General features: G+C 41.2%; 1 protein-coding gene across 1 annotated transcript in view; it reads left to right on the forward strand.

Annotated features, from left to right (window-relative positions):
* Positions 1–23,830, forward strand: part of LOC139159993 (zinc finger protein 84-like) — a 42,638-nt gene that overhangs the window by 14,330 nt on the left and 4,478 nt on the right. Inside the window, exons 1-2 of the mRNA XM_070737481.1 lie at positions 1,905–1,960; positions 9,865–11,653. Of these exons, the coding sequence (XP_070593582.1) occupies positions 10,646–11,653 (1,008 nt within the window). The 5' untranslated portion in view covers positions 1,905–1,960; positions 9,865–10,645. Of the gene's footprint in view, positions 1,961–9,864; positions 11,654–23,830 lie in introns of the transcript that reaches the window.

The following is a 23,830-nucleotide window of genomic DNA, read 5'->3' on the forward strand; positions in this document are numbered from 1 at the left end:
AAATTTTACAGCCTTTAAAGCAGCCATTGGTTGTGACAGTGGGTTTGTAGGCTTTTGAAAATCACATGATTACAAAGGATCTATCTGGCTTCCCTGATGACTCCCCCCTTTATGAATCAAATTCAACAGACATCATAAATGTTGAGTTCCCCATGATGGAGTAGACACAAATGTTTTGAGAAGCCAACGAGACGTAATAGTACTGCATCATGCTATGCCAGTGAGACTACAATTAATACCTCAGCTTCAACCGCAACAACACACGAGCACACAATAGATTTCAACTCAATGTAAACTGCCAGAAACTCCACTGCTGAAAAGATAACTTCAGCAACAGAGTGATCAATGCGTGGAATGTACCATCTAACTCTCTCTCTTCCCCAAACCCCCAAAACCTTAACCTTAGACTGTCTACTGTTGACCTCACCCCTTTCCTAAAGGGTCTCTAAGGGGAATGCATTAAGTGCACTATCGTGCCGACCATCCCTGTCCTACTGTCCTATTGTCCAAATTTACCTATATCTATTCTGCTTGTTTGTGTCTATACCTGTTATCATATGTACGTTTTGACAAATAAATAAAATGAAAGTGTTTCCTATAAAAAATAAATTTAGGGGAAAATATTTCCCTATCCCCCCCTTTTTTTTTGTATGTTGGTCTGGTAGATATGTATATTTTCTATTTTGAATGCTGGTTTGTTTTAAATTCATTAAAAATCATTTTAAAAAATAAAATAAATTTAGTGCTCAGCACATATTTATTCTATTTATTTATTTATTTTTTCCAATACACAATGAGAGTTTTAGTGTGTATATATATATATACACACACATAGTAAAATACATGATGAAGGTTATAGAGGAGATACTCAGTAAAATATATCTATGAAAGAATAGAAGAGAAGATATAGGAATAAAACATATCAATGAAAGAATAGAAGAAGAGAATATAGGAATAGAAGAAAGGCATAGGAGATATAGGAGAGCAATAGGACAGGGGACGGAAGGCATGTTACACCAACACTCCACAGTCTGCATTGGTTGCCGATCAATTTCCGGTCACAATTCAAAGTGTTGGTTATGACCTATAAAGCCCTTCATGGCATCGGACCAGAATATCTCCGGGACCGCCTTCTGCCGCACGAATCCCAGCGACCGGTTAGGTCCCACAAAGTTGGCCTTCTCTGGGTCCCATCGACTAAGCAATGTCGTTTGGCGGGACCCAGGAGAAGAGCCTTCTCTGTGGCGGCCCCGACCCTCTGGAACCAGCTCTCCCCGGATATCAGAGTTGCCCCCACCCTCCTTGCCTTTCCCAAGCTCCTTAAAACCCACCTCTGTCATCAGGCATAGGGGAATTGACATGTTCCCTCCCCCTAGGCTTATAGAATGTATGAGTGGTTCTTTAAATTGGGTTTTTTTAGATTGTTTTAATATTAGATTTGTTTACATTGTCTTTTTATATTGTTGTTAGCCGCCCCGAGTCTTTGGAGATGGGCGGCATACAAATCTAATAAATACAAATACAAATAGTGCACTTGCACTCGCCCCTTACTGTGACCTCTTAGGAATCTGGATAGGTCAACCGTAGATAATCTAAGAGTATCTACTTTTGGTAAGCCAAGTAGCATCACATTTTACTATTTAACTAGGCTCACTTGCAAAGGTGTGTTGCTAGAAGAGAAAAACGTTTTGACAGCATTTATACATTGAAATCATCTTGCCTTAGGTAGAGACAAGAGTGGGGTTTTTTTTACCGCTATCAGGAGATGGCAATCAAATAGGCAGCATCTGTGCCTGAAATGTGCATAATAAAAGAGTTAAAACCATCGAGTACTGAATTGCTAGAAAAAATCGGATGGAAAAAACGCGGAGGAACTTCCTCTTCCGAAAGATTCATGGGAAGACGGTAGGGTGCGGAGCGGCTTTTGTGCTCTTTCGAGGATCGAAGCAGCAGCTGGAAGGTGAGTGGAGGGCAGGTGGGAGGAGAGTCCGGGAGCAAGTCGGGCTGTTTGTGTTAACTCCACGGCCTGGAAGCAGAGAAGCAACCGGGCTGAAGCTGCACGTTCCCCTCCTGCCCAAATTTAAGCCCACAGGTGCTGCACGCTGTGAAACTGGTGGCTGCAATTTTCTGCTGGTGGGAAGATTGAAAATGTCTCTTTCAAGTTAAGGCTGATTCTCTGGGAATGGCTTCCCTGCAGAGGTTGTGGGTGCTCCATCACTGGGGGTTTGTGACAGAGTTGGAAGGGAACTTGCGGGTCTTCTATTCCGACGCCCTGCACAAGCAGGAGACTCAATACCATTTCAGACAATTGGTTAATTGTTCTCAGTATCAGGAAAATTCTCCTTAGTTGTGGGCTGCTTCTCTCATTGATTAGTTTTCATCCACTGCTTCTTCTCTTGTCCTCTAGTACATTGCAAAATAAGTTGACCCCCTTTTTCTTGAGGGAAGTGTTGGAGGATGGCTACCATGTCATACCTAGTCCTTCCTTTCACTGGACTAGACATACCCAATTCCCGCAAATCTTCTTTATATCTTTTAGCCTCCAACCCCCTAATCACCCTACTTCTCTTCTCTGTGCTATTTACAGAGTCTCTACTGAAAGAGTAGTAGATCCTTGGAACAAACTTCCAGCATATGTGTTTGGTAAATCCACAGTAACTGAATTTAAACATGCCTGGGATAAACATAGATCCATTGTAAGATAAAATACAGGAAATAGTATAAGGGCAGACTAGATGGACCATGAGGTCTTTTTCTGTTGTCAGTCTTCTATGTTTCTATTGTGGCAATCAAAACTAGTTGCAGTAATCCAAGTGTGATCTTACTAAAGCATTATAAATTGATACCAACACTTCACATGATCTTAATTCTAGCCTTCAGTTAAGGCAGCCTAGGATTGCATTAGCTTTTGTTAGCCACAAAAGCTAATGCAATCTTAGGCTACAATCATACTGTTGGCTCTTTTTAGGTGATTGTTCACTACAGTAGAACTTCAAGATCCGTCTCACAGTTACTGTTATTTAGCCAGGTTGTATCTATTCTGTACCTTGCAATTTGGTTTTTCTTGGCTAAGTGTACAACCTACTTTTCCCCCTCTATTTAATTTCTTTTTGTTGGAAAGGGCCCAGTGTTCAAATCTATAGATAGTCAAGGGCAAAGTGTACAAGGAGTGCAGTTATCCAGCTATGGAGGGATCCTAAGATGCCATAGGATTTGAGTTTTAGAAGTACCAAGTACCAAATACAAGCTGAGTTGAAGTCAATGCAAATTGTGTCTATTGATTTGCCCTGATTGAGATGTGTAGTCCATATGTTTTTGCAGTAAAGATTTGCAGGTTCCAAGATAATTTTTTTCTGAAACCAAATTATTTGTTAGAGAGTAGGTTGTTAGTTTCTAGGTGAAGGGTAATTGATTGGTTAATGTTTGATTCCATGACTTTGCAGGTGACACAGCATAGAGAGATTGGTCTGTAGATTTCAACTAGACTGGGATCTCCTTTTTTGAAGATGGGGATGACCGTTGCTTGCGACCATAGCTTTGGTAGTGAGCTGGTCCTGAATGATTTTTTGAAGATTATGCTTAGTGGTTCGGCTATGGCTGTTGATAGCTTTTTTAGGAAGTATGCACATAGACAATCAGGTCCAATTGATAAAGATGGTTCAAGGTCGCATAGTGCCTTTCAACATTGTGTTCTGTTAAGTCTATTTGTGTTAAGTCATTATGGGGAAATACAGAAATTGCAAATCGCAGCTGATTATGCACAAGAAGATCCATGCAGGAGAAAAATCTTAAAAATGTTCCCAATGTGGTAAATATTTTAGTGAGCATGGCAACATGATGATACATCAGGGGAACCATATAATTGATATAAGAGTGTCCAGATTGTGTAAAACTTTCTTTTTAAAAAAAAATTTTTTTTTTATTATTCAATACTGAGCAGAGCTACAATTGCTCTGCTCAGTATTGAAGTCTTCTTAATACAAAAAGGAAAAACTAATTATAGTTTAGATCAGAAACGTAAACATTTCTATAAAATATCTTTATATAATATATTCTGTCTAATAAATTTAACTATTAAACTCTTTGTTTTAACATCTTTAAACATTTCTTTTATTCCACCAACTATAAACCTTTTGCCAAGTTTTATAAAATTCTGTTTCTGCTTGGTTATTCAACCGCCTCGTCATCATATCTAATTCTGCACATTCCATAAACTTACTAAAGACCTCCTCATCCTTGGGGACTTCCATTTCTTTCCATGTATGTGCAAAAACAATCCTTGCAGCTACTAAAATATGAATTATTAAATAATATATTTCTTTTTTATATTTAGTATTTGTGATACCTAATAAAAAAAAATTGGAGTCTTCCTAATTTCTTGTTCTGTTATTTCTCTTAGCCATCTTTCCACCTTATTCCAATAATTCTTTGCTTTCGGATTTGCTTTTGGATCCAGATTTCAAAAAAATGTGAGAACATATATATTTAAGATTGTGTGACACTTTCATTGGAAGGTCCCACTTCATGAGACAAAAGAGGACTCATAGATGGGGGAGGACATTTGAAGGAGAAAAACTTTTTGAATGTAAAAAACTGTGGTTTTGAAGGTGCAGGAAAATGAGTTATGCGAACTTGGGTTTTGCCAATAGTTGCACATTTATGATGAACAATAGTGGTCCTTCAAAGCTTACAAAGTCTTTCAGCATCATTTCATCGGTTAAAGACCCCCACATGTGTAAATTTAGCTCAGAAGGTTTCACATTAACCATTTTCTGGCATTTTATTAGGCTTGGAAGACATAGTTTTTCTCCATATATAGATGTGTGGGTGTTTATGTGTAGGTGGATGTATTTGTTTTTCCTCTCAATGCGTATACTGTGTTTCCCCGAAAATAAGATGTATCCTGAAAATAAGCCCAACAGGGCTTTACAGGACATGCTTTGAAATGTTTGTGTTTGTGAGTGACATAGGTGAAGGTTTAATAGGGTTGATATTCCTGAAGGCCTCTGTAATATGGTAAATGATTTAGCTTTACTAGATAAATGGTCAAAGCAATGGAAACTACAGTTTAATGTTTCCAAATGTAAAATAATGCACTTGGGGAAAAGAAATCCTCAATCTGAGTATTGTATTGGCAGTTCCGTGTTAGCAAAAACTTCAGAAGAAAAGGATTTAGGGGTAGTGATTTCTGACAGTCTCAAAATGGGTGAACAGTGCAGTCAGGTGGTAGGGAAAGCAAGTAGGATGCTTGGCTGCATAGCTGGAGGTATAACAAGCAGGAAGAGGGAGATTATGATCCCGCTATATAGAGTGCTGGTGACACCATATTTGGAATACTGTGTTCAGTTCTGTAGACCTCACCTACAAAAAGATATTGACAAAATTGAACGGGTCCAAAGACGGGCTACAAGAATGGTGGAAGGTCTTAAGCATAAAACGTATCAGGAAAGACTTAATGAACTCAACCTGTATAGTCTGGAGGATAGAAGGAAAAGGGGGGACATGATCGAAACATTTAAATATGTTAAAGGGTTAAATAAGGTCCAGGAGGGAAGTGTTTTTAATAGGAAAGTGAACACAAGAAGAAGGGGACACAATCTGAGGTTAGTTGGGGGAAAGATCAAAAGCAACATGAGAAAATATTATTTTACTGAAAGAATAGTAGATCCTTGGAACAAACTTCCAGCAGACGTGGTAGATAAATCCACAGTAACTGAATTTAAACATGCCTGGGATAAACATATATCCATCCTAAGATAAAATACAGAAAATAGTATAAGGGAGGACTAGATGGACCATAAGGTCTTTTTCTGCCGTCTATGTTTCTAAATAAGCCATGAACCAAAAGTACTCCTCCCCCAAATACTTTCCAGGAAAAGGGAGGGACATATCAGGAGCCACTCTTTCTCCAGCAGGCACTCTTTTGGCTGGGAGAGCAAGAGGCAGATGGACAGAGCCCCCCCCCCCCCCCCAGGGGACCAATTAAGCTCATCTGAGCACTGCCTACATCAGTTTGAAACATGTCCTGCTTGCTTGCTGGCTTGGGCATCTTCATTCTTCATCTCCCTCCCTTCAGACAGGTGATGCGGGCAAGGGCAGTTTGAAAAACCTCCTGCTCTCTCGCTGGCTCAGGCCTCTTCGTTCTCCACCTCCCTTCCTTCAGATGGGGGATGCAGGCAAGGGAGGTGCATTTGAATGCCCTGCAGGACACGGATCCTCCTCCAACTCTGGAGCAAAGCAGGAGGGAGAAGACACTCTTGCAGGCTGTGTAAGAAAGCCGAACTGACAGCTGTTCTGTCGGGCTCTCTGGTAGACTCCTCCCAAAAATTCAGATACAAATTTCAGACAGACACACGTTTGAAAATTCAAAACAATATTCTTTATAACGAAAATTCACTTAAACCATGCCCTCTTTTGGTATAGCAAAGAGCACTCGTCTCCAAACAGACTGGTAATTGGTACAAGTCCCTTATCAGTTCTGAGATAATTAGCTTGCAGCTGTGAGGCAATTCACAGTCCTTCTTCTTTCACAAAGTGAAACACCCTTTGCTCTGCTTTAGTTTCAAAACGGGGAAAAAGCAACACACCAAGGTCGAAGTCAGCAAGACAGGCATGAAACACAATGATCAGATAATCCTCCACAATGGCCAAACCCACACGCTGCTCTTTATAGCAGCCTCACTAATTACCACAGCCCCACCCAACCACAGGTGGCCTCATTTTCTTTGATAATAATCTCTCAGTTGTCGCTGCCTATGCATCGCTCTCCGCATGCGTGGCTGTATCATTAACTCTTGTTCTGAATCCAAGGAGGAGCTGGATAATTGATCTCCTTCTGAGCTGTCTGCCACACTCTCCTCCTCCCTGTCACTCATGTCTTCTTGGTCAGAGGAGCCTTCATCAGCAGATTCCACCGGGGGCAAAACAGGCCTGCAGCATGTGGATGTCTCCCCACAGCCACGCATGCGGAGAGCAACAACTGAGAGATTATTATCAAAGAAAATGAGGCCACCTGTGGTTGGGTGGGGCTGTGGTAATTAGTGAGGCTGCTATAAAGAGCAGTCTGTGGGTTTGGCCATTGTGGAGGATTATCTGATCGTTGTGTTTCCTGACTGCTGTACTGACTTTGACTTTTTGTGTGCTGATTTTTCCCGCTTTGAAACTAAACCAGAGCAAAGTGTGTTTCACTTTGTGAAAGAAGAAGGACTGTGAATTGCCTCACAGCTGCAAGCTAAGTATCACAGAACTGATAAGGGACTTGTACAAATTACCAGTTTGTTTGGAGACGAGTGCTCTTTGCTATACGAAAAGAGGGCTTGGTTTAAGTAAATTTTCATTGTAAAGAACATTGTTTTGAATTTTCAAACGTGGGTGTGTCTGAAATTTGTACCTGTGAACAAGGTTCGACAAACCCAGGCGCCTGGTCGCCAGTGGCGCCTAGAAAATGTTGTCTGGCGCCTAGAAAATGTTGCCTGCTGTACTGTATGTCAGCGTTTCCCAACCGGTGTGCCGCCTGGGCAGGGCGCTGCTGTGCCTCTGACCTCTCCGCTCCTGCCCGATGCCGGGGTTTCTGGCGCTCTCCTGCTGGGTCCCAAAGAAGGCAGGCAGGAAGGAGAGCTCCATTCTTCGCGCCTTTTTCCCGCCTTCCTTCTTTGGAGCCCAGCAGGAGAGCGCCAGAAACCGCGGCATCGAGCAGGAACCGGGAGGTCGGAGGCACCGGCACGGCAGCGCCCGCCCAGCTGAAGGTTCCCTGTCGTCATCGGCAAGTGTCCTTTGGGGCCCGGCGGGAGGGCACTGGCGGTGGGAGCGGGGGGGGGGGCCGCGGCTGCAGCGGCACAGGCAGTCGTGGGGAGATGGCGGGGGGAGCGGGGGGCGGCTAAAGCGGCCCCGGGCACCGTTCCCTGTACGCTTTTCCAGGGGCGCGCAGGGAGCCGCGGCCACCCGCCCGCCTACCGGATTTCCCTCCGCGCGGCTGGGGAGGTGGATTCGCCGCCCCCGCCAGCCCGATCTCCCTCCAGTGGCTGGTGACGTAGTTCTACCGCCCTCGCCAGCCTGATCTCCCTCCGTGGGGGGGGGGGGGCGACGAACCGACGACCGGGGGCTGTCCGTCCGTGTTGGGTGGTGCAGGGCAGGCACAGGCAGCCCCAGGGGAGAACAAGGGAGGGAGAGAAAGGAAAGAGAGAGTAAGGGAGGGAGAGAAAATTGAATGAAGGAGGGAGAGAAAGAAAGAGTAAGAAGCAGAAAGGATAGAGAAAAAGGAAGAGAAAGGGAGGGGGAGAAAGGAAAGAGGGAGGAAGGGGGGGAGAGAAAATTGAATGAAGGAGGGAGAGAAAGAAAGAGTAAGAAGTAGAAAGGATAGAGAAAAAGGAAGAGAAAGGGAGGGAGAGAAAGGAAAGAGGGAGGAAGGGGGGGAGAGAAAATTGAATGAAGGAGGGAGAGAAAGAAAGAGTAAGAAGTAGAAAGGATAGAGAAAAAGGAAGAGAAAGGGAGGGAGAGAAAGGAAAGAGAGAGAAAGGGAGAGAAAGGGAGGGAGAGAAAATTGAATGAAGGAGGGAGAGAAAGAAAGAGTAAGAAGTAGAAAGGATAGAGAAAAAGGAAGAGAAAGGGAGGGAGAGAAAGGAAAGAGAGAGAAAGGGAGAGAAAGGGAGGGAGAGAAAATTGAATGAAGGAGGGAGAGAAAGAAAGAGTAAGAAGTAGAAAGGATAGAGAAAAAGGAAGAGAAAGGGAGGGAGAGAAAGGAAAGAGGGAGGAAGGGGGGGAGAGAAAATTGAATGAAGGAGGGAGAGAAAGAAAGAGTAAGAAGTAGAAAGGATAGAGAAAAAGGAAGAGAAAGGGAGGGAGAGAAAGGAAAGAGGGAGGAAGGGGGGGAGAGAAAATTGAATGAAGGAGGGAGAGAAAGAAAGAGTAAGAGGTAGAAAGGATAGAGAAAAAGGAAGAGAAAGGGAGGGGGAGAAAGGAAAGAGGGAGGAAGGGGGAGAGAAAGAAGATATGAAGGAGGGAGAAAAAGAAAGAGAGATAGGAAGGAAAGAGGGAGAGAAAGGAATGAGAGAGAAAGGGAGGGAGAGAAAGGGAATGAAAGAGGGAGAAGGGGTGAGAGATAGAAAGGATAGACAGAAAGGGAGAGAAAGGAAAGAGAGAAAGGGAGGGAGAGGAAGGAAAGAGATGAGAGAGGAAGGAGGAGACAGAGGGCGTGAAAGCGATGTCAGGTGGAGACTCGGCAAAAAACCAAGTTTGCTTAAAAAAAATTCTGGCTCCTAAATTTTTTGGCTGGCTCCTAGATTCTGAACAACTTTGTCGACCCCTGCCTGTGAATTTTCGGGAGAAGTCTACCAGAGAGCCCTGTGAGGAAGAAAATGGTTTGAACACCACTAAACAAGGCATTGCTCATATTTCTGTACCGTGCAAGTTTTTTTTCTGTAAAGAGACCAGCTGAGAGACACACTGAGCTGCCAAACTCCAGTACCAGTAAGATGCCCGTCTCATGCCCACCCCCACCCCCGCCCCACTCTGCTCCACCTCCCCTATGCTGCCACCCCCAAAATGCATCCTACCACTCGACGGGCCCTTGTCTCATTTTCGGAGAAACATGATATCTACAATTATATAATCTATCCCCAGCACTTCAAGATATATTTGATTATAGTCCTTTCAATTGCTAAGAATTCCTGATTGACCCAAATAAACAACTGAATTTGAATGGATATTTGAACATGGATCTAGGTAGACTTCTATAAATCATAAATAATATACTGTAAATGATTAGCATTGGGGCATGTTTGCTTTTTCACTATACATACTTTTTTTTCTTTTTTCACATCTTCTCTAACTACTTTATAAACAATTACTTTTCTTTTAATCTTACAGACAAAGACAATGGCAATAAGAGCACTCTGGACAATTGTAAATAAGAACCAACGTTGAAAAGGGAAGAAAATCAAGCGAAAAATCAAAATATTTTCCATTTCTTTCTGAAAACCATACAATTCTCTTCCTCCTCCAGCAGCTGTTAGACAAGAGACAGAAAACCAAGAAAGATTTCAAGCTCGAATAAGCAGATTGTGAAGAACTCAAGGAAAGGTTACACAAAAAGTCAAAGGAGAGGGGTTTTTTTCAATCAGCAAAAAAGGGAAATATCTGGAAGTCAGTGGGGAGGAAAAGGCCAATACTAAAGTCACATAGAGCAGACAGGAATGCAGCCCTCTCCCTGTGAGGAATAAAACGGCTTGAATGAAAGCACCACTAAACAAGGCATTGTCCATATTTTTTGGTGACCTCAGCTGTGGAAAAGTGACATAAATTTGCCTATTGTGGAAAACAAAGATATTGCAAATCAGAGAGGGAAGCCACAAAAGTGCTACCAAATGCTAAGAGCTTTAGTGAGCATAGCAACAAAGTAGTATAGCAGAAGACACACATGAGGGATTAAACATATAACTGTGAAGATTGTGTGAACATTTCATTAGAAATTTTCAGGTCATGAGACACTAAGGGACACACACACAAGAATAACACCATTTGAACATCCTTTCTGTGAGAAAGGTTTCAAAGAGAGAATTCCAGTCTGGTGAAGCAGCCAAGACTCGCAAAGAAGAGAAAACATTTGAATGTGCTGACTGTGTAAAAAAATTCAGTCACAATTTCAGTCATGAAACATCAGAGTATTCACACAAAAGATAAACCCTTTGAATGTCCTGACTGTGGGAAAGGTTTTAGTCATAATTCCCCCCTGGTGAGACACCAAAGGACTCACACAAGAGAGAAACCATTTAAATGTTCTGACTGTGAGAAAAAATTTAGTCGAAGTTGTGACCTGGTGCAACACCAGAGGACTCACACAGGAGAGAAACCCTTTGAATGTCCTGACTGTGGGAAAAGTTTTAGTCAGAATTCCAGCTTGGTGAAACACCAGAGGATTCACACAGGAGAGAAACCCTTTGAATGTCTTGACTGTGGGAAATGTTTTAGTGATAGTTCAAACTTGGTGAAACACCAGAGGACTCACACAGGAGAGAAGCCCTTTGAATGTCCTGACTGTGGGAAAAGTTTTTGTCAGAATTCCGGTTTGGTGAAACACCAGAGGACTCACACAGGAGAGAAACCCTTTGAATGTCCTGACTGTGGGAAAAGTTTCAGTTATAATTCCAGCCTGGTTCAACACAAGAGGACTCATACAGGAGAGAAACCCTTTGAATGTTCTGACTGTGGGAATGTTTTTAGTGATATTTCCAGCCTGGTGCGACACCAGAGGACTCACACAGGAGAGAAACCCTTTGAATGTCCTGACTGTGGGAAAAGTTTTAGTCATAATTCCAGCCTTTTGAAACACCAGATGACTCACACAGGAGAGAAACCCTTTGAATGCCCAGATTGTGGGAAAGCTTTTAGTGATAATTCCAGCTTGGTGCGACACCAGAGGACTCACACAGGAGAGAAACCCTTTAAGTGTCCTGACTGTGGGAAAAGCTTTAGTCATAGGTCCGACATGGTGCAACACCAGAGGACTCACACAGGAGAGAAACCGTTTGAATGTCCTGACTGTGGGAAAAGTTTCAGTCATAATTCCAGCCTGGTGCAACACCAGAGGACTCACACAGGAGAGAAACCCTTTAAGTGTCCTGACTGTTGGAAAAGTTTTAGTCAGAGTTCCAGCCTGATGAAACACCGGAGGATTCACACAGAAAAGAAACCCTTTGAATATCCTGATTGAAGTAATACCCATCTCGTGATACACCAGAGATATTTTTGAAAATGATGAAGAGATTAAAAATTGTCTCCTGAAAACTACTGGTGAAAAGAAGGTAGAAATGAAGTTGGCATATAAAGGTTATACAGAATACATAATGAGGGAAAAGGAAATTGAAGGGAAAAAACGAAGGAGGCTGCACAGATGAAAAGGAAACAGAAAAGAAAGAACAGCCTGATAACAATGTTGAGATTTATGAAAAATGAAAAGAAAATTTAAAATGATGGAAAAACTGATGATTACATTGGGCTTTACAGTAACATGGAAAAAGCAAGAAGGGATAATTAGTTCCAGAGTAAGCAATTTAAAAATCAGAGGGGTAATAGGGAGAAGAAATTAGGAAAAAACTAAGGTAGATTTATGCAAACAACTTACATAAAAGAAAGGAAAGAAATTTGGAAGAAAAAGAATTATTCGTATAGCAACAATAGAAACAAAAAAAATAAGATTAGAGGGGGGAAAGGAAAAATGTATAAGAAATGGAATTTGGAAGAGTTCAAAAGAGAATGGATGATTGTTGATAAGATTTCTCTTTTCCTTCCTAGAATTAGAATAATTGTTCTATTATAATTATATTAACAATATTAGCGTAGATAAGTATGTATAATTAATCAACATAATTACGTCAAGAGGTTTTTTTATATAAATTTAGTTTAAATTGGTATCTGTTGGATTGAATCAAATTTTGATGCTCTCTATAAAATTGGCTCTTTCTTATATATTGAGTTAATGTTGAAACGATTTAAAAGTATTGATGTAATTTGTAGTATTGATGTAATTGATGATAAAACGTGCATAACTATTATTTGTAAAGGGTTGTATATAAGGGTATATATTTTATATGTTGGCTTGAATTAAGTTTTGATGAATAGAAATATGAAGAGATATGAAACAGAGATTTTCCCTGGAACCCAGCATGCAAATTCCCGATACCTGATCCCCCTGCACCCAGAAGATTGCCCAATGGCTACCAATAAATAGATACAAACCTTGGGATTCCAGATAAGAAATCCTTCCTGGATGATAAATTGGGACTAATAGATTGGAACTGTATCATTGACTATTTTAAGGGACTAAAAGATTGGGGAAGATCATTGGACGAGCAATTATTAGTTGACTAAGTGATTATTTACAATTGATTTATTGTGAAATATCATAGGACCATTGATTATTAATTCATTGAGATTTGATTGTTTAGTTGATAGAGGATTATCTGGACCAGTGATGGCGAACCTATGGCATGGGTGGCACACAGAATCATATCTCCTGGCACACAAGCTGTTGCCTTAGCTCAGTTCCAACATGCATGTCTGTGCCAGCCAGCTGATTTGGCTCACGTGTAGGCTCTGGGAGGACATTTTTTTGCTTCCAGAGAGCCTCGGGGGCGGGGGACGTTTTTACTCTTCCGCAGCTCCAGGGAAGCCTTTGGAGCCTGGGAGGGCGAAACACGAGTCTACTGGGCCCACCAGAAATTGGGAAATAGGCTGTTTCTGACCTCCAGAGGGCCTCCTGTGGAAGCTGTATTTGCCCTCCCCAGGCATTGAATTATGGGCATGGGCACTCACGCATGCGCGATAATGCACGCCCACGCTCTTTTGGCAACCAAGGGAAAAAAGGTTCGCCATCACTGATCTAGACTAACAGCCAGATTAATTGAACAGATAACTCCAATTGATGAAAAACTATCCAACCAATTAACTAATTTGTTGAGTGTCCCACATATTGAATACCTGCAAATAAGGGATTACGGTAACTAGATACAGTTCCACATAAAGAGCTGATAGATAAATTAGTGAAGATTGGACTTAATCCCTGGATAGTTCAGTGGATTTCAAGCTGGCTGAAGCATAGACATCAGAGAGTTATTGTTAATGGTGAGTATTCTGAGCAGAGACAGGTTACAAGCGGTGTGCCACAAGGGTCTGTTCTGGGTCCTATTCTTTTTCATATGTTTGTGAGTGACATAGGGGAAGGTCTGGTAGGGAAGGTTTGCCTATTTGCCGATGACTCTAAAGTGTGCAATAGGGTTGATATTCCTGGAGGTGTCTGTAATATGGTAAATGATTTAGCTTTACTAGATAAATGGTCAAAGCAATGGAAACTGCAGTTTAATGTTTCCAAATGTAAAATAATGCACTTGGGGAAAAGGAATCCTCAATCTGAGTATTGCATTGGCAGTTCTGTGTTAGCAAAAACTTCAGAAGAGAAGGATTTAGGAGTAGTGATTTCTGACAGTCTCAAAATGGGTGAGCAGTGTGGTCGGGCGGTTGGAAAAGCAAGTAGGATGCATAGCTAGAGGTATAACAAGCAGGAAGAGGGAGATTGTGATCCCCTTATATAGAGTGCTGGTGAGACCACGTTTGGAATACTGTGTTCAGTTCTGTAGACCTCACCTACAAAAAGATATTGACAAAATTGAACGGGTCCAAAGACGGGCTACAAGAATGTGGAAGGTCTTAAGCTACCCCACTGCGCCCCCCCCCCCACTCACCCTCATCCGGGCAGTAGCCCACCACTGTTGGTAAAGTGAAAAATGACACGATTGCCTTAATCAGTGAAAACATCTTCCACACTCTAGGTAGATACTGTACAAAATTAAACGGGTCCAAAGACGGGCCACAAGAATGGTGGAAGGTCTTAAGCATAAAACATATCAGGAAGGACTTAATGAACTCAATCTGTATAGTCTGGAGGACAGAAGGAGAAGGGGGGCCAGGATCGAAACATTTAAATATGTTAAAGGGTTAAATAAGGTTCAGGAGGGAAGTGTTTTTAATAGGAAAGTGAACACAAGAACAAGGGGACACAATCTGAAGTTAGTTGAGGGAAATATTAAAGGCAACATGAGAAAATATTATTTTACTGAAAGAGTAGTAGATCCTTGGAACAAACTTCCAGCAGATGTGGTTGGTAAATCCACAGTAACTGAATTTAAACATGCCTGGGATAAACATATATCCATTGTAAGATAAAATGCAGAAAATAGTACAAGGGCAGACTAGATGGACCATGAGGTCTTTTTCTGCCGTCAGTCTTCTGTTTCTAGAAACCAAAGCTTCAAATGGAATTATAGTACTTGAAAACCTGATACTTGGTGCTCGTTAGTCACTTAAACTTTAAACTTTAACTAGGCTAGGGTTCCCCAAATTCCAAATCTCGACTGAACTGGGGGAACACTTGAATCCCCAATTGGACAACCCTCCCTTACAAAACCAGGATAAAACACGCGACACCCCACTCCCCCACTCTTAACTAAAATCATACATGGCAGATAGCACAGACACCACTGTGATCTGCAGAACATGTTCCATGTATATGTTTATGCTCACAGAATAACAAAACTACATATGCACCAAATGCAATTTAAACTAGTAGAAGAAAAAGTAGAAGACCTAGAGAAAACTAAGCACCGTGAAATGTAACAAAATGAGAAACCCCAAACCTCACGAAAAGACCACATACAAAATTTAACACACACATGAACAACTTCTACTAGAGCTAATCCCTTGGAGGAAGAAAATAGATGGAAACATATCCATAGAAAAAAACACAAACCAAATACAGAACCACTGTTCAAACCAACCCACCCAGATCCAACTTCACTGGCTCTAAGCAGCCAATACCACACACTTCCAATAGAGGATAACACAGAGACACACAAAAAAAAGCAAACACCAGGAAGAACACTCAACAAAGCAGCACTACCAAACACCACTACGAGAAAGATAGAAACTCCCCAAATAACCCTAGGCAAAAAGAAAAGGTGAATAACCATAATAGGAGATTCAATCCTCAGAGGAACCGAACCCATCATCTGTAGCTCAGACAACCAACCCAAGGAGGTATGCTGCCTCCCTGGATCCAAAATCATAGATGAAGCAGAGAAAGTAACTGAAATAATAAAACCCACAGATGATTACCCCCTACTGTTACTCTATGTAGGAACAAACAACAGAAAACATTGGACCAGAGTACCTCCGGAACCGCCTGCTACCGCACGAATCCCAGCGACCGATAAGGTCCCACAGAGTTGGCCTTCTCCGGGTCCCATCGACCAAACAATGTCGTTTGGCGGGCCCCAGGGGAAGAGCCTTCTCTGGCAGCCCCGGCCCTCTGGAATCAACTCCCCCCGGAGATTAGAACTGCCCCCACACTCCTTGTCTTTCGTAAATTACTCAAGACCCATCTATACCGACAGGCATGGGGGAGTTGAGACACCTTTCCTCCAGGCTTTTTTATATTGATGTTTGGGTATGTATATGTTGTTTGCTTTTTAAAAATATGATAGGGTTTTATGTGCTTTTTCATATTAGATTTGTTTTTCGCTGGAATATTGTTTTTATTATTGTTGTGAGCCGCCCCGAGTCTTCGGAGAGGGGCGGCATACAAATCTAAGAAATTGAAATTGAAAAAAGGACTTGAAAAGAGTTTTTTTAATGGCGAGTATTCTGAGCAGAGTCAGGTTACAAGCGGTGTGCCACAAGGGTCTGTTCTGGGTCCTATTCTTTTTAATATGTTTGTGAGTGACATAGGGGAAGGTTTGGTAGGGAAGGTTTGCCTATTTGTTGATGACTCTAAAGTGTGCAATAGGGTTGATATTCCTGGAGGCTTCTGTAATATGGTAAATGATTTAGCTTTACTAGATAAATGGTCAAAGCAATGGAAACTGCAGTTTAATGTTTCCAAATGTAAAATAATGCACTTGGGGAAAAGGAATCCTCAATCTGAGTATTGTATTGGCAGTTCTGTGTTAGCAAATACTTCAAAAGAAAAGGATTTAGGGGTAGTGATTTCTGACAGTCTCAAAATGGGTGAACAGTGCAGTCAGGCGGTAGGGAAAGCAAGTAGGATGCTTGGCTGCATAGCTAGAGGTATAACAAGCAGGAAGAGGGAGATTATGATCCCGCTATATAGAATGCTGGTGAGACCACATTTGGAATACTGTATTCAGTTCTGGAGACCTCACCTACAAAAAGATATTGACAAAATTGAACGGGTCCAAAGACGGGCTACAAGAATGGTGGAAGGTCTTAAGCATAAAACGTATCAGGAAAGACTTAATGAACTCAATCTGTATAGTCTGGAGGACAGAAGGAAAAGGGGGGCCAGGATCGAAACATTTAAATATATTAAAGGGTTAAATAAGGTCCAGGAGGGAAGTGTTTTTAATAGGAAAGTGAACACAAGAACAAGGGGACACAATCTGAAGTTAGTTGGGGGAAAGATCAAAAGCAACATGAGAAAATATTATTTTACTGAAAGAGTAGTAGATCCTTGGAACAAACTTCCAGCAGACGTGGTAGATAAATCCACAGTAACTGAATTTAAACATGCCTGGGATAAACATATATCCATCCTAAGATAAAATACAGAAAATAGTATAAGGGCAGACTAGATGGACCATGAGGTCTTTTTCTGCCGTCAGACTTCTATGTTTCTATGTTTCTAAAATTATAATGGGGGACTATGACCAGCTGGGCAAGAAAATCTAAGACATAGGTGCACAAGTAGTTTTTTGTCTATATTACCAACGAGAGGACAACATCTGGCAAGACAGCAAAGAATTCTACAAGTGAACCATTAATTAAAGCATTGGTTTCGCTAAAAAACTTTAGAATCCTGGACCAGAGTGTACTACCTCCAAGATGGACTTTTGGCAAGGTATGTGTTATACCTTACTAAGACTGGGAAGAATGTCCTTGGAAAATGAATGGCCCAAGTTATCAGGAGGGCTTTAAAATAAAATCTAGTGGGGAAGGTGACCAAATTACAGGATCTCCAGGACCTAACTCCAAGCAAGGACTTTGGTAAACAAGGAAAATAATGAATTAAAGAGGGATGGGGAAGAAGACAAACTCAAACGCCAATCAGGAGACACAGAAAGCACACCCACAATCAGCCACAAAGAACTCAAATGGTGAGGTCTCCAGAACTGAACACAGTATTCCAAATGTGGTCTCACCAGCACTCTATATAGCGGGATCATAATCTCCCTCTCCCTGCTTGTTATACTTCTAGCTATGCAGCCAAGCATTCTACTCGCTTTCCCTACCGCCTGACCGCACTATTCACCCATTTTGAGATTGTCAAAAATCACTACCCCTAAATTCTTCTCTTTTGAAGTTTTTGCTAACACAGAACTGCCAATACAATACAGTGTTCCCTCGATTTTCGCGGGTTCGAACTTCGCGAAAAGTCTATACCACGGTTTTTCAAAAATATTAATTAAAAAATACTTTGCGGGTTTTTCCCCTCTACCACGGTTTTTCCCACCCGATGATGTCATATATCATCACCAAACTTTTGTCCACCTTTAATAAATATTTTTTTAATAAACTTTAATAAATAAACATGGTGAGTAATAATCTAAATGGTTGCTAATGGAATGGGAAATTGCAATTTAGGGGTTTAAAGTGTTAAGGGAAAGCTTGTGATACTGTTAATAGCCAAAAATAGTGTATTTACTTCCGCATCTCTACTTCGCGGAAATTCAACTTTTGCGGGTGATCTCGGAACGCATCCCCCACGAAAATTGAGGGAACACTGTACTCAGATTGAGGATTCCTTTTCCCCAAATGCATTGTTTTACATTTGGAAACATTAAACTGCAGTTTCCATTGCTTTGACCACTTATAGTAAAGCTAAATCATTTGCCATATTACAGAGGCCTCCAGGAATATCAACCCTATTGCACACTTTAGAGTCATCGGCAAATAGGCAAACCTTCCCTACCAAACCTTCCCCTATGTCACTCACAAACATATTAAAAAGAATAGTAACATGAGATATACAAGAAAGAAAAACATGGGAGATAAAATTAACGGTGCAAATTTAAGATATTTGTTTATGGTATATTGGAAAAATGTATGCTTATAACATTGACATGGTATACTGTATATATAAATGTAAAGTTGAAAAAAATAAAGGAAACCAATGAACTATCTGTGGGAAAGGTTTCAGTTGGTATTGCAACTTCATGGTAAGCCTGCTGCGAGCTCTCTTACCTCCTTCACTTGTTCCAGCCCCTTTCACCAAGATTGTGGCGCTTTTGAGAAGTCACAGGAGGGGAAGGGAAGGGAGGCAAGGAAGGAAAAGAAAGAAAGGGGAAGGAAGGGGAGGAGGAAAGGACTGGAACAAAGGAAAAGAAAGGAAAGAAGGAAAGGGGAGGAGAAAGGAAGGAAGGAAAGGAAAGGAATGGAACAGGAAATGAAAGGAGTGGAAAGGAAGGAAGAGATAGAAAGAACTGATCCAGTTCTACAGAGGAATCATTGAATCTGTCATCTGCACCTCTATAACTGTGTGGTTTGGTGCTGCAACCCAACAGAACCAACACAGACTTCAGAGGATAATCAGAACTGCAGAAAAAACAATTGCTGCCAACCTGCCTTCCATTGACGACCTGTATATGGCACGAGTCAAAAAGAGGGCAGGAAAAATATTTACTGACCCCTCGCATCCTGGACATAAACTGTTTCAACTCCTCTCAAAACGTCGCTACAGAGCACTGCACGCCAAGACAACTAGACCCAAGAACAGTTTTTTTCCCGAACTCCATCACTCTACTAAATAATTCCCTCAACACTGTCATACTCTTTTTACTAAATCTGCACTTCTATTCTAGTTTTTTTCTTCATAATTCCTATCCTATCCTTTTCCTCCCACTCAGGATTGTATTACTGTAACTTGTTGCTTGTATTTTTTTCCCATCTGTTCCATTTATTGTAGAAAAAAAGCAGTTACGAAAACATTTTAATATACAAATGATTTTCAAAACAAGAAGTTCCAAATCAGACACTTAGAAAGCAGAATGCCAATTATTTTTGGAAGGCAAAATAGGTTTGATTCAGCTACATGTAACTGCTACTTAGCAAAAATGTAGATGTATCTGATGCTAAGAATTTACAATATGATATTGTAACCATTAACCATATTTTTTGTTCCTTGTTATGTTTACACAAGCAACTACTATCCTGATTGATTGTTTGGTTGTTTGTCAAACAAGTATAGGAATAGTAGTAATTTGTAAAAACATAAATAAAAAGTAACGATAAAAGAGGACAATAGGATAGGGACATTAGGCACAGTGATGTACTTATGCATCACGGTGCATTATACATGTTGGACTAAACAAACAAACAAACAAATAAAAATATTTCACTTGGCTCAGTTGCAAAAGTTGGTTGCTAAACAGTGAAGGGCTACCAATATTTTTACCACTATACTGTGGGCGTGGCTTATGCAGGATGCCCTGCATTTTCTTTCAACATCTTTCAATGCAAATTTTCGCTACCCCACTGCGCCCCCCCCCCCATCCGGGCAGTAGCCCACCCCTGTTGGTAAAGTGAAAAATGACATGATTGCCTTTAATCAGTGAAAACATCTTCCACACTCTAGGTAGATACAAAATTGAACGGTCCAAAGACGGGCTACAAGAATGGTGGAAGGTCTTAAGCATAAAACGTATCAGGAAAGACTTAATGAACTCAATCTGTATAGTCTGGAGGATAGAAGGGAAAGGGGGGACATGATCGAAACATTTAAATGTGTTAAAGGGTTAAAATAAGGTCCAGGAGGGAAGTGTTTTTAATAGGAAAGTGATCACAAGAACAAGGGGACACAATCTGAAGTTAGTTGGGGGAAAGATCAAAAGCAACATGAGAAAATATTATTTTACTGAAAGACTAGTAGATCCTTGGAACAAACTTCCAGCAGACATGGTAGATAAATCCACAGTAACTGAATTTAAACATGCCTGGGATAAACATAGATCCATCCTGATAAAATACAGAAAATAGTTTAAGGGCAGACTAGATGGATCATGAGGTCTTTTTCTGCCGACAGTCTTTCTATACGGCACGTTTTCTATCCGGAGATAGAAGTCAACGGGGAAAAACAGCTTATCCCCTTATCTCATTTATCTTTTCTTCCTTTCAAATATGTTCACCTATACTTTTATATCTTTTCTTCTATTCTTTTCTTTACTTATATTATTACATGTCTATTCTCTTCAGTGTATTATGTATTGGGCAAAATAAATAAATAAGTCAATGGGGAAAAACAGCTGTGCTTATAAAGCTGACAGTACAGTAGGCAAGCTCTGTGTTTAAACTCTTTAAAGAGTTAAAAGCATCAAGTACTGTACTGCTAGAAAGGACGGGAGGTTGGAGGGGAAGCGCAGATCAACTTCCTCTTCCGGAAGACTCATGGGAGGAAGGTGGAGCGCAGAGCTGCTTTTCTATTCTTCCGAGCATCGAAGCAACGGCTGGAAGGTGAGTTGAGGGCAGGTGGGGGGAGAGTCCGGGAGCAAACCGGGCTGTTTGGTTTTCCTCCACGGCCTGGAAGCAGAGAAGCAACCGGGCTGAAGCATGTCAGCTGCTGCAGGATCCTTCCCTCCCCGAATTTAAGCCCACTGGTGCTGCACGCTGTGAAACCGATGGCTGTAATTTTCTGCTAGTGGGAAGATTTAAAACGTCTTTTTAAAATTAAGGTTGATTATTTGGGAATAGCTTCCCTCCAGAGGTTGTAGATATTGAATGAGCCGAATCACCTACTCGTTTTAGATAAATGGCTGTGCTGTCTCTTCTAAAACCCACCAGTGATGGAGCACCTACAACTTCTGAAAGTAAGGTGTTCAGTTGGTTAAGTCACTGTTTCCCAACCTTGGCAACTTGAAGATATTTGGACTTCAACTCCCAGAATTCCCCAGCCAGCGAATGCTGGCTGGGGAATTCTGGGAGTTGAAGTCCAAATATCTTCAAGTTGTCAAGGTTGGGAAACACTGGGTTAAGTGATCTCACTTTTAGGAAGTTTCTTTAAAGTTCTAGGTTGCTTCTCTCCTTGGTTCGTTCCATTCATTGCTTCTTGTATTGCTTTCTGGTGCTTTGGAAACTAAGCTGACACCCTCTTCGTCAATTCCTCCAGCAACTCTTCAACAGTTCAATGTTTTGTTTTTTAATTTCTATGTCTTGCCAATAAGTATGATATTATCCTATCCATGTAGTAACCAGGTTCAATTGTGCTTAATCCGGCACTTTCTAAGAAATAGCTATTGAGCACCTTCTAGCATCTTTGGTTGCACAGGTAATCCCCACTTACCTCTTATTCCCTGAGCCTTCAATGTTACTATGGCACAGTAGAAGAAGAGGTACACCTGATGCACAAAATTTGTAGCAATCCTAGCAATTTATTTATTTGTTTGTTTGATTTCTATGCCTCCCTTCTCTTTGGACTCAGGGCGGCTCACAACAAAGTCAATACAAACCGTGTAAGAAATCTAAATTAAAATACACTCTAGAAACCCCAACACTTAACATTAATCAATCACATTTCATCCAATCTTGCAGCATACATTCAGTCATTGATTGGCCAGGGCTAGATGTTACGACTCAGTCACCTCTGTCGGCAGCTCATTCCAAAGGGCTGGGGCTGCCACAGAGAAGGCTCTTCCCCTAGGCAGACGGCATTGCCTGGCTGACAGGACCTGGAGAAGGCCAACTCTGTGAGATGTGACCGGCCGCTGGGACACATGAGGCATTGTTCAGTGGCCACACTTCAGCACTGACTGTGGTTTTGAAGGTGCAGGAAAAGGAGGTGCACCAACTCGGTTTTGCCAATAGTTGCACATTTATGATGGTGGCAGCCTACCACACTCATGATCTCCATTTGTGACCTCCCCAGCTAGCTTCTTACAAGCAGAATCAGTGGATATACTGGCAGGAAATTTCAAGTCAGGGTCATATGAAATTGCCTTTAACAACCCACAGTACAGTGGTACCTCTACATAAGAATGCCACCATTTAAGAACTTTTCTTGATAAGAACTGGGTTGTTCAAGATTTTTTTTTGCTTCGTCTTAAGAACTGTTTTCTACTTAAGAACCCAAGCCCAGGAAAATTTCCCAGGAAATTTGAGAGCGGCACAAAGGCCTGACCAGTTTCTTGCCATTCCCCCTGGGTTTCTATCTCTGGTGCAGTGTATGGGAGGCAGCCTCGCGCCTGGTATATGGGAGGCGTATGCTACTCCTCGCCGCCTCAGAGTCCCTCTTTTTTTTTTAAAGCCTTAAAGTTTTGGATTTTTTTGATTCCCATTACCTCACCTTCTTCCTTTTTTTAACAAAAAATTTTTTTAATTGGTTTTGCACATAAAGTTACATAAACAAACATAAAACAGTGCAGTGCATGTGCCCATCACCCGACTGACAATCCCACCACCACCACCACCAATTGCGGGGGGTTCAAATATTTACTAGTTTATTTTTATTATTATTATTTCCTTAGCTCTACTTTGCATTTGTTATTAGTAAAAGAGTGATTGCAGTTTATTTTTCACATTTTCGTCACAGATTCTACTCAGCATATAACCTTTCACCTTATTTCATCGTGCCATCAGCGTCTCCAATTTATTTTCATCAAAGTTGTTTAATCTTGTTTCCATGATTTCAAAATGAATGTGATCCACCATGTACCAGTACCAGTTCTGTAGTGTCCATTTTATAGACTCTTTCCAACCCAATACCACTACCGCTTGAGCGCTTTCCAGTGCTGCAGTTTTTATTTCTTTAAAATCTCTTAGTTCTCTTTGTTTAATTAATATCGCTATTTATTTTGTAATTATCCAGTTAATATTTAGCATTTTATTTATTTCGTTCTGCACTTCCTCACCTTCTTCCTTCGGCAGCGACTGTCCTCCTCCTCTTCTTCCTCCTCCTCCTCCCACCCAAATTCCTTTTATTTCTTTCCTAATGGGTTTGCACGCATTATTTGCTTTCACATTGATTCCTTTATGAAAAATTGCTTCTACTTACAAGCTTTTCTACTTAAGAACCTGGTCACGGAACAAATTAAGTTCTTAAGTACAGGTACCACTGTAATTTGCTTAATAATTCCAGAGGATCAGATGTAAGTTGGCACTGTCATGTTATCCCCAAAACTTCAATATATATTTGATGATAGTCCCTTGCACTACTAAGAATTCTTGATTGACCCAATTATACAACTGAATTTGAATGGATATTTGAACATGGATCTTAGTAGTCCACTATGAATCATAAATAATGTAAGTGATTAGTATTGGGGCATGTTTGCTTTTT

The sequence above is a fragment of the Erythrolamprus reginae genome, chromosome 2 (genome assembly GCF_031021105.1).
Source record: "Erythrolamprus reginae isolate rEryReg1 chromosome 2, rEryReg1.hap1, whole genome shotgun sequence".
Taxonomy (NCBI): domain Eukaryota; kingdom Metazoa; phylum Chordata; class Lepidosauria; order Squamata; family Dipsadidae; genus Erythrolamprus; species Erythrolamprus reginae.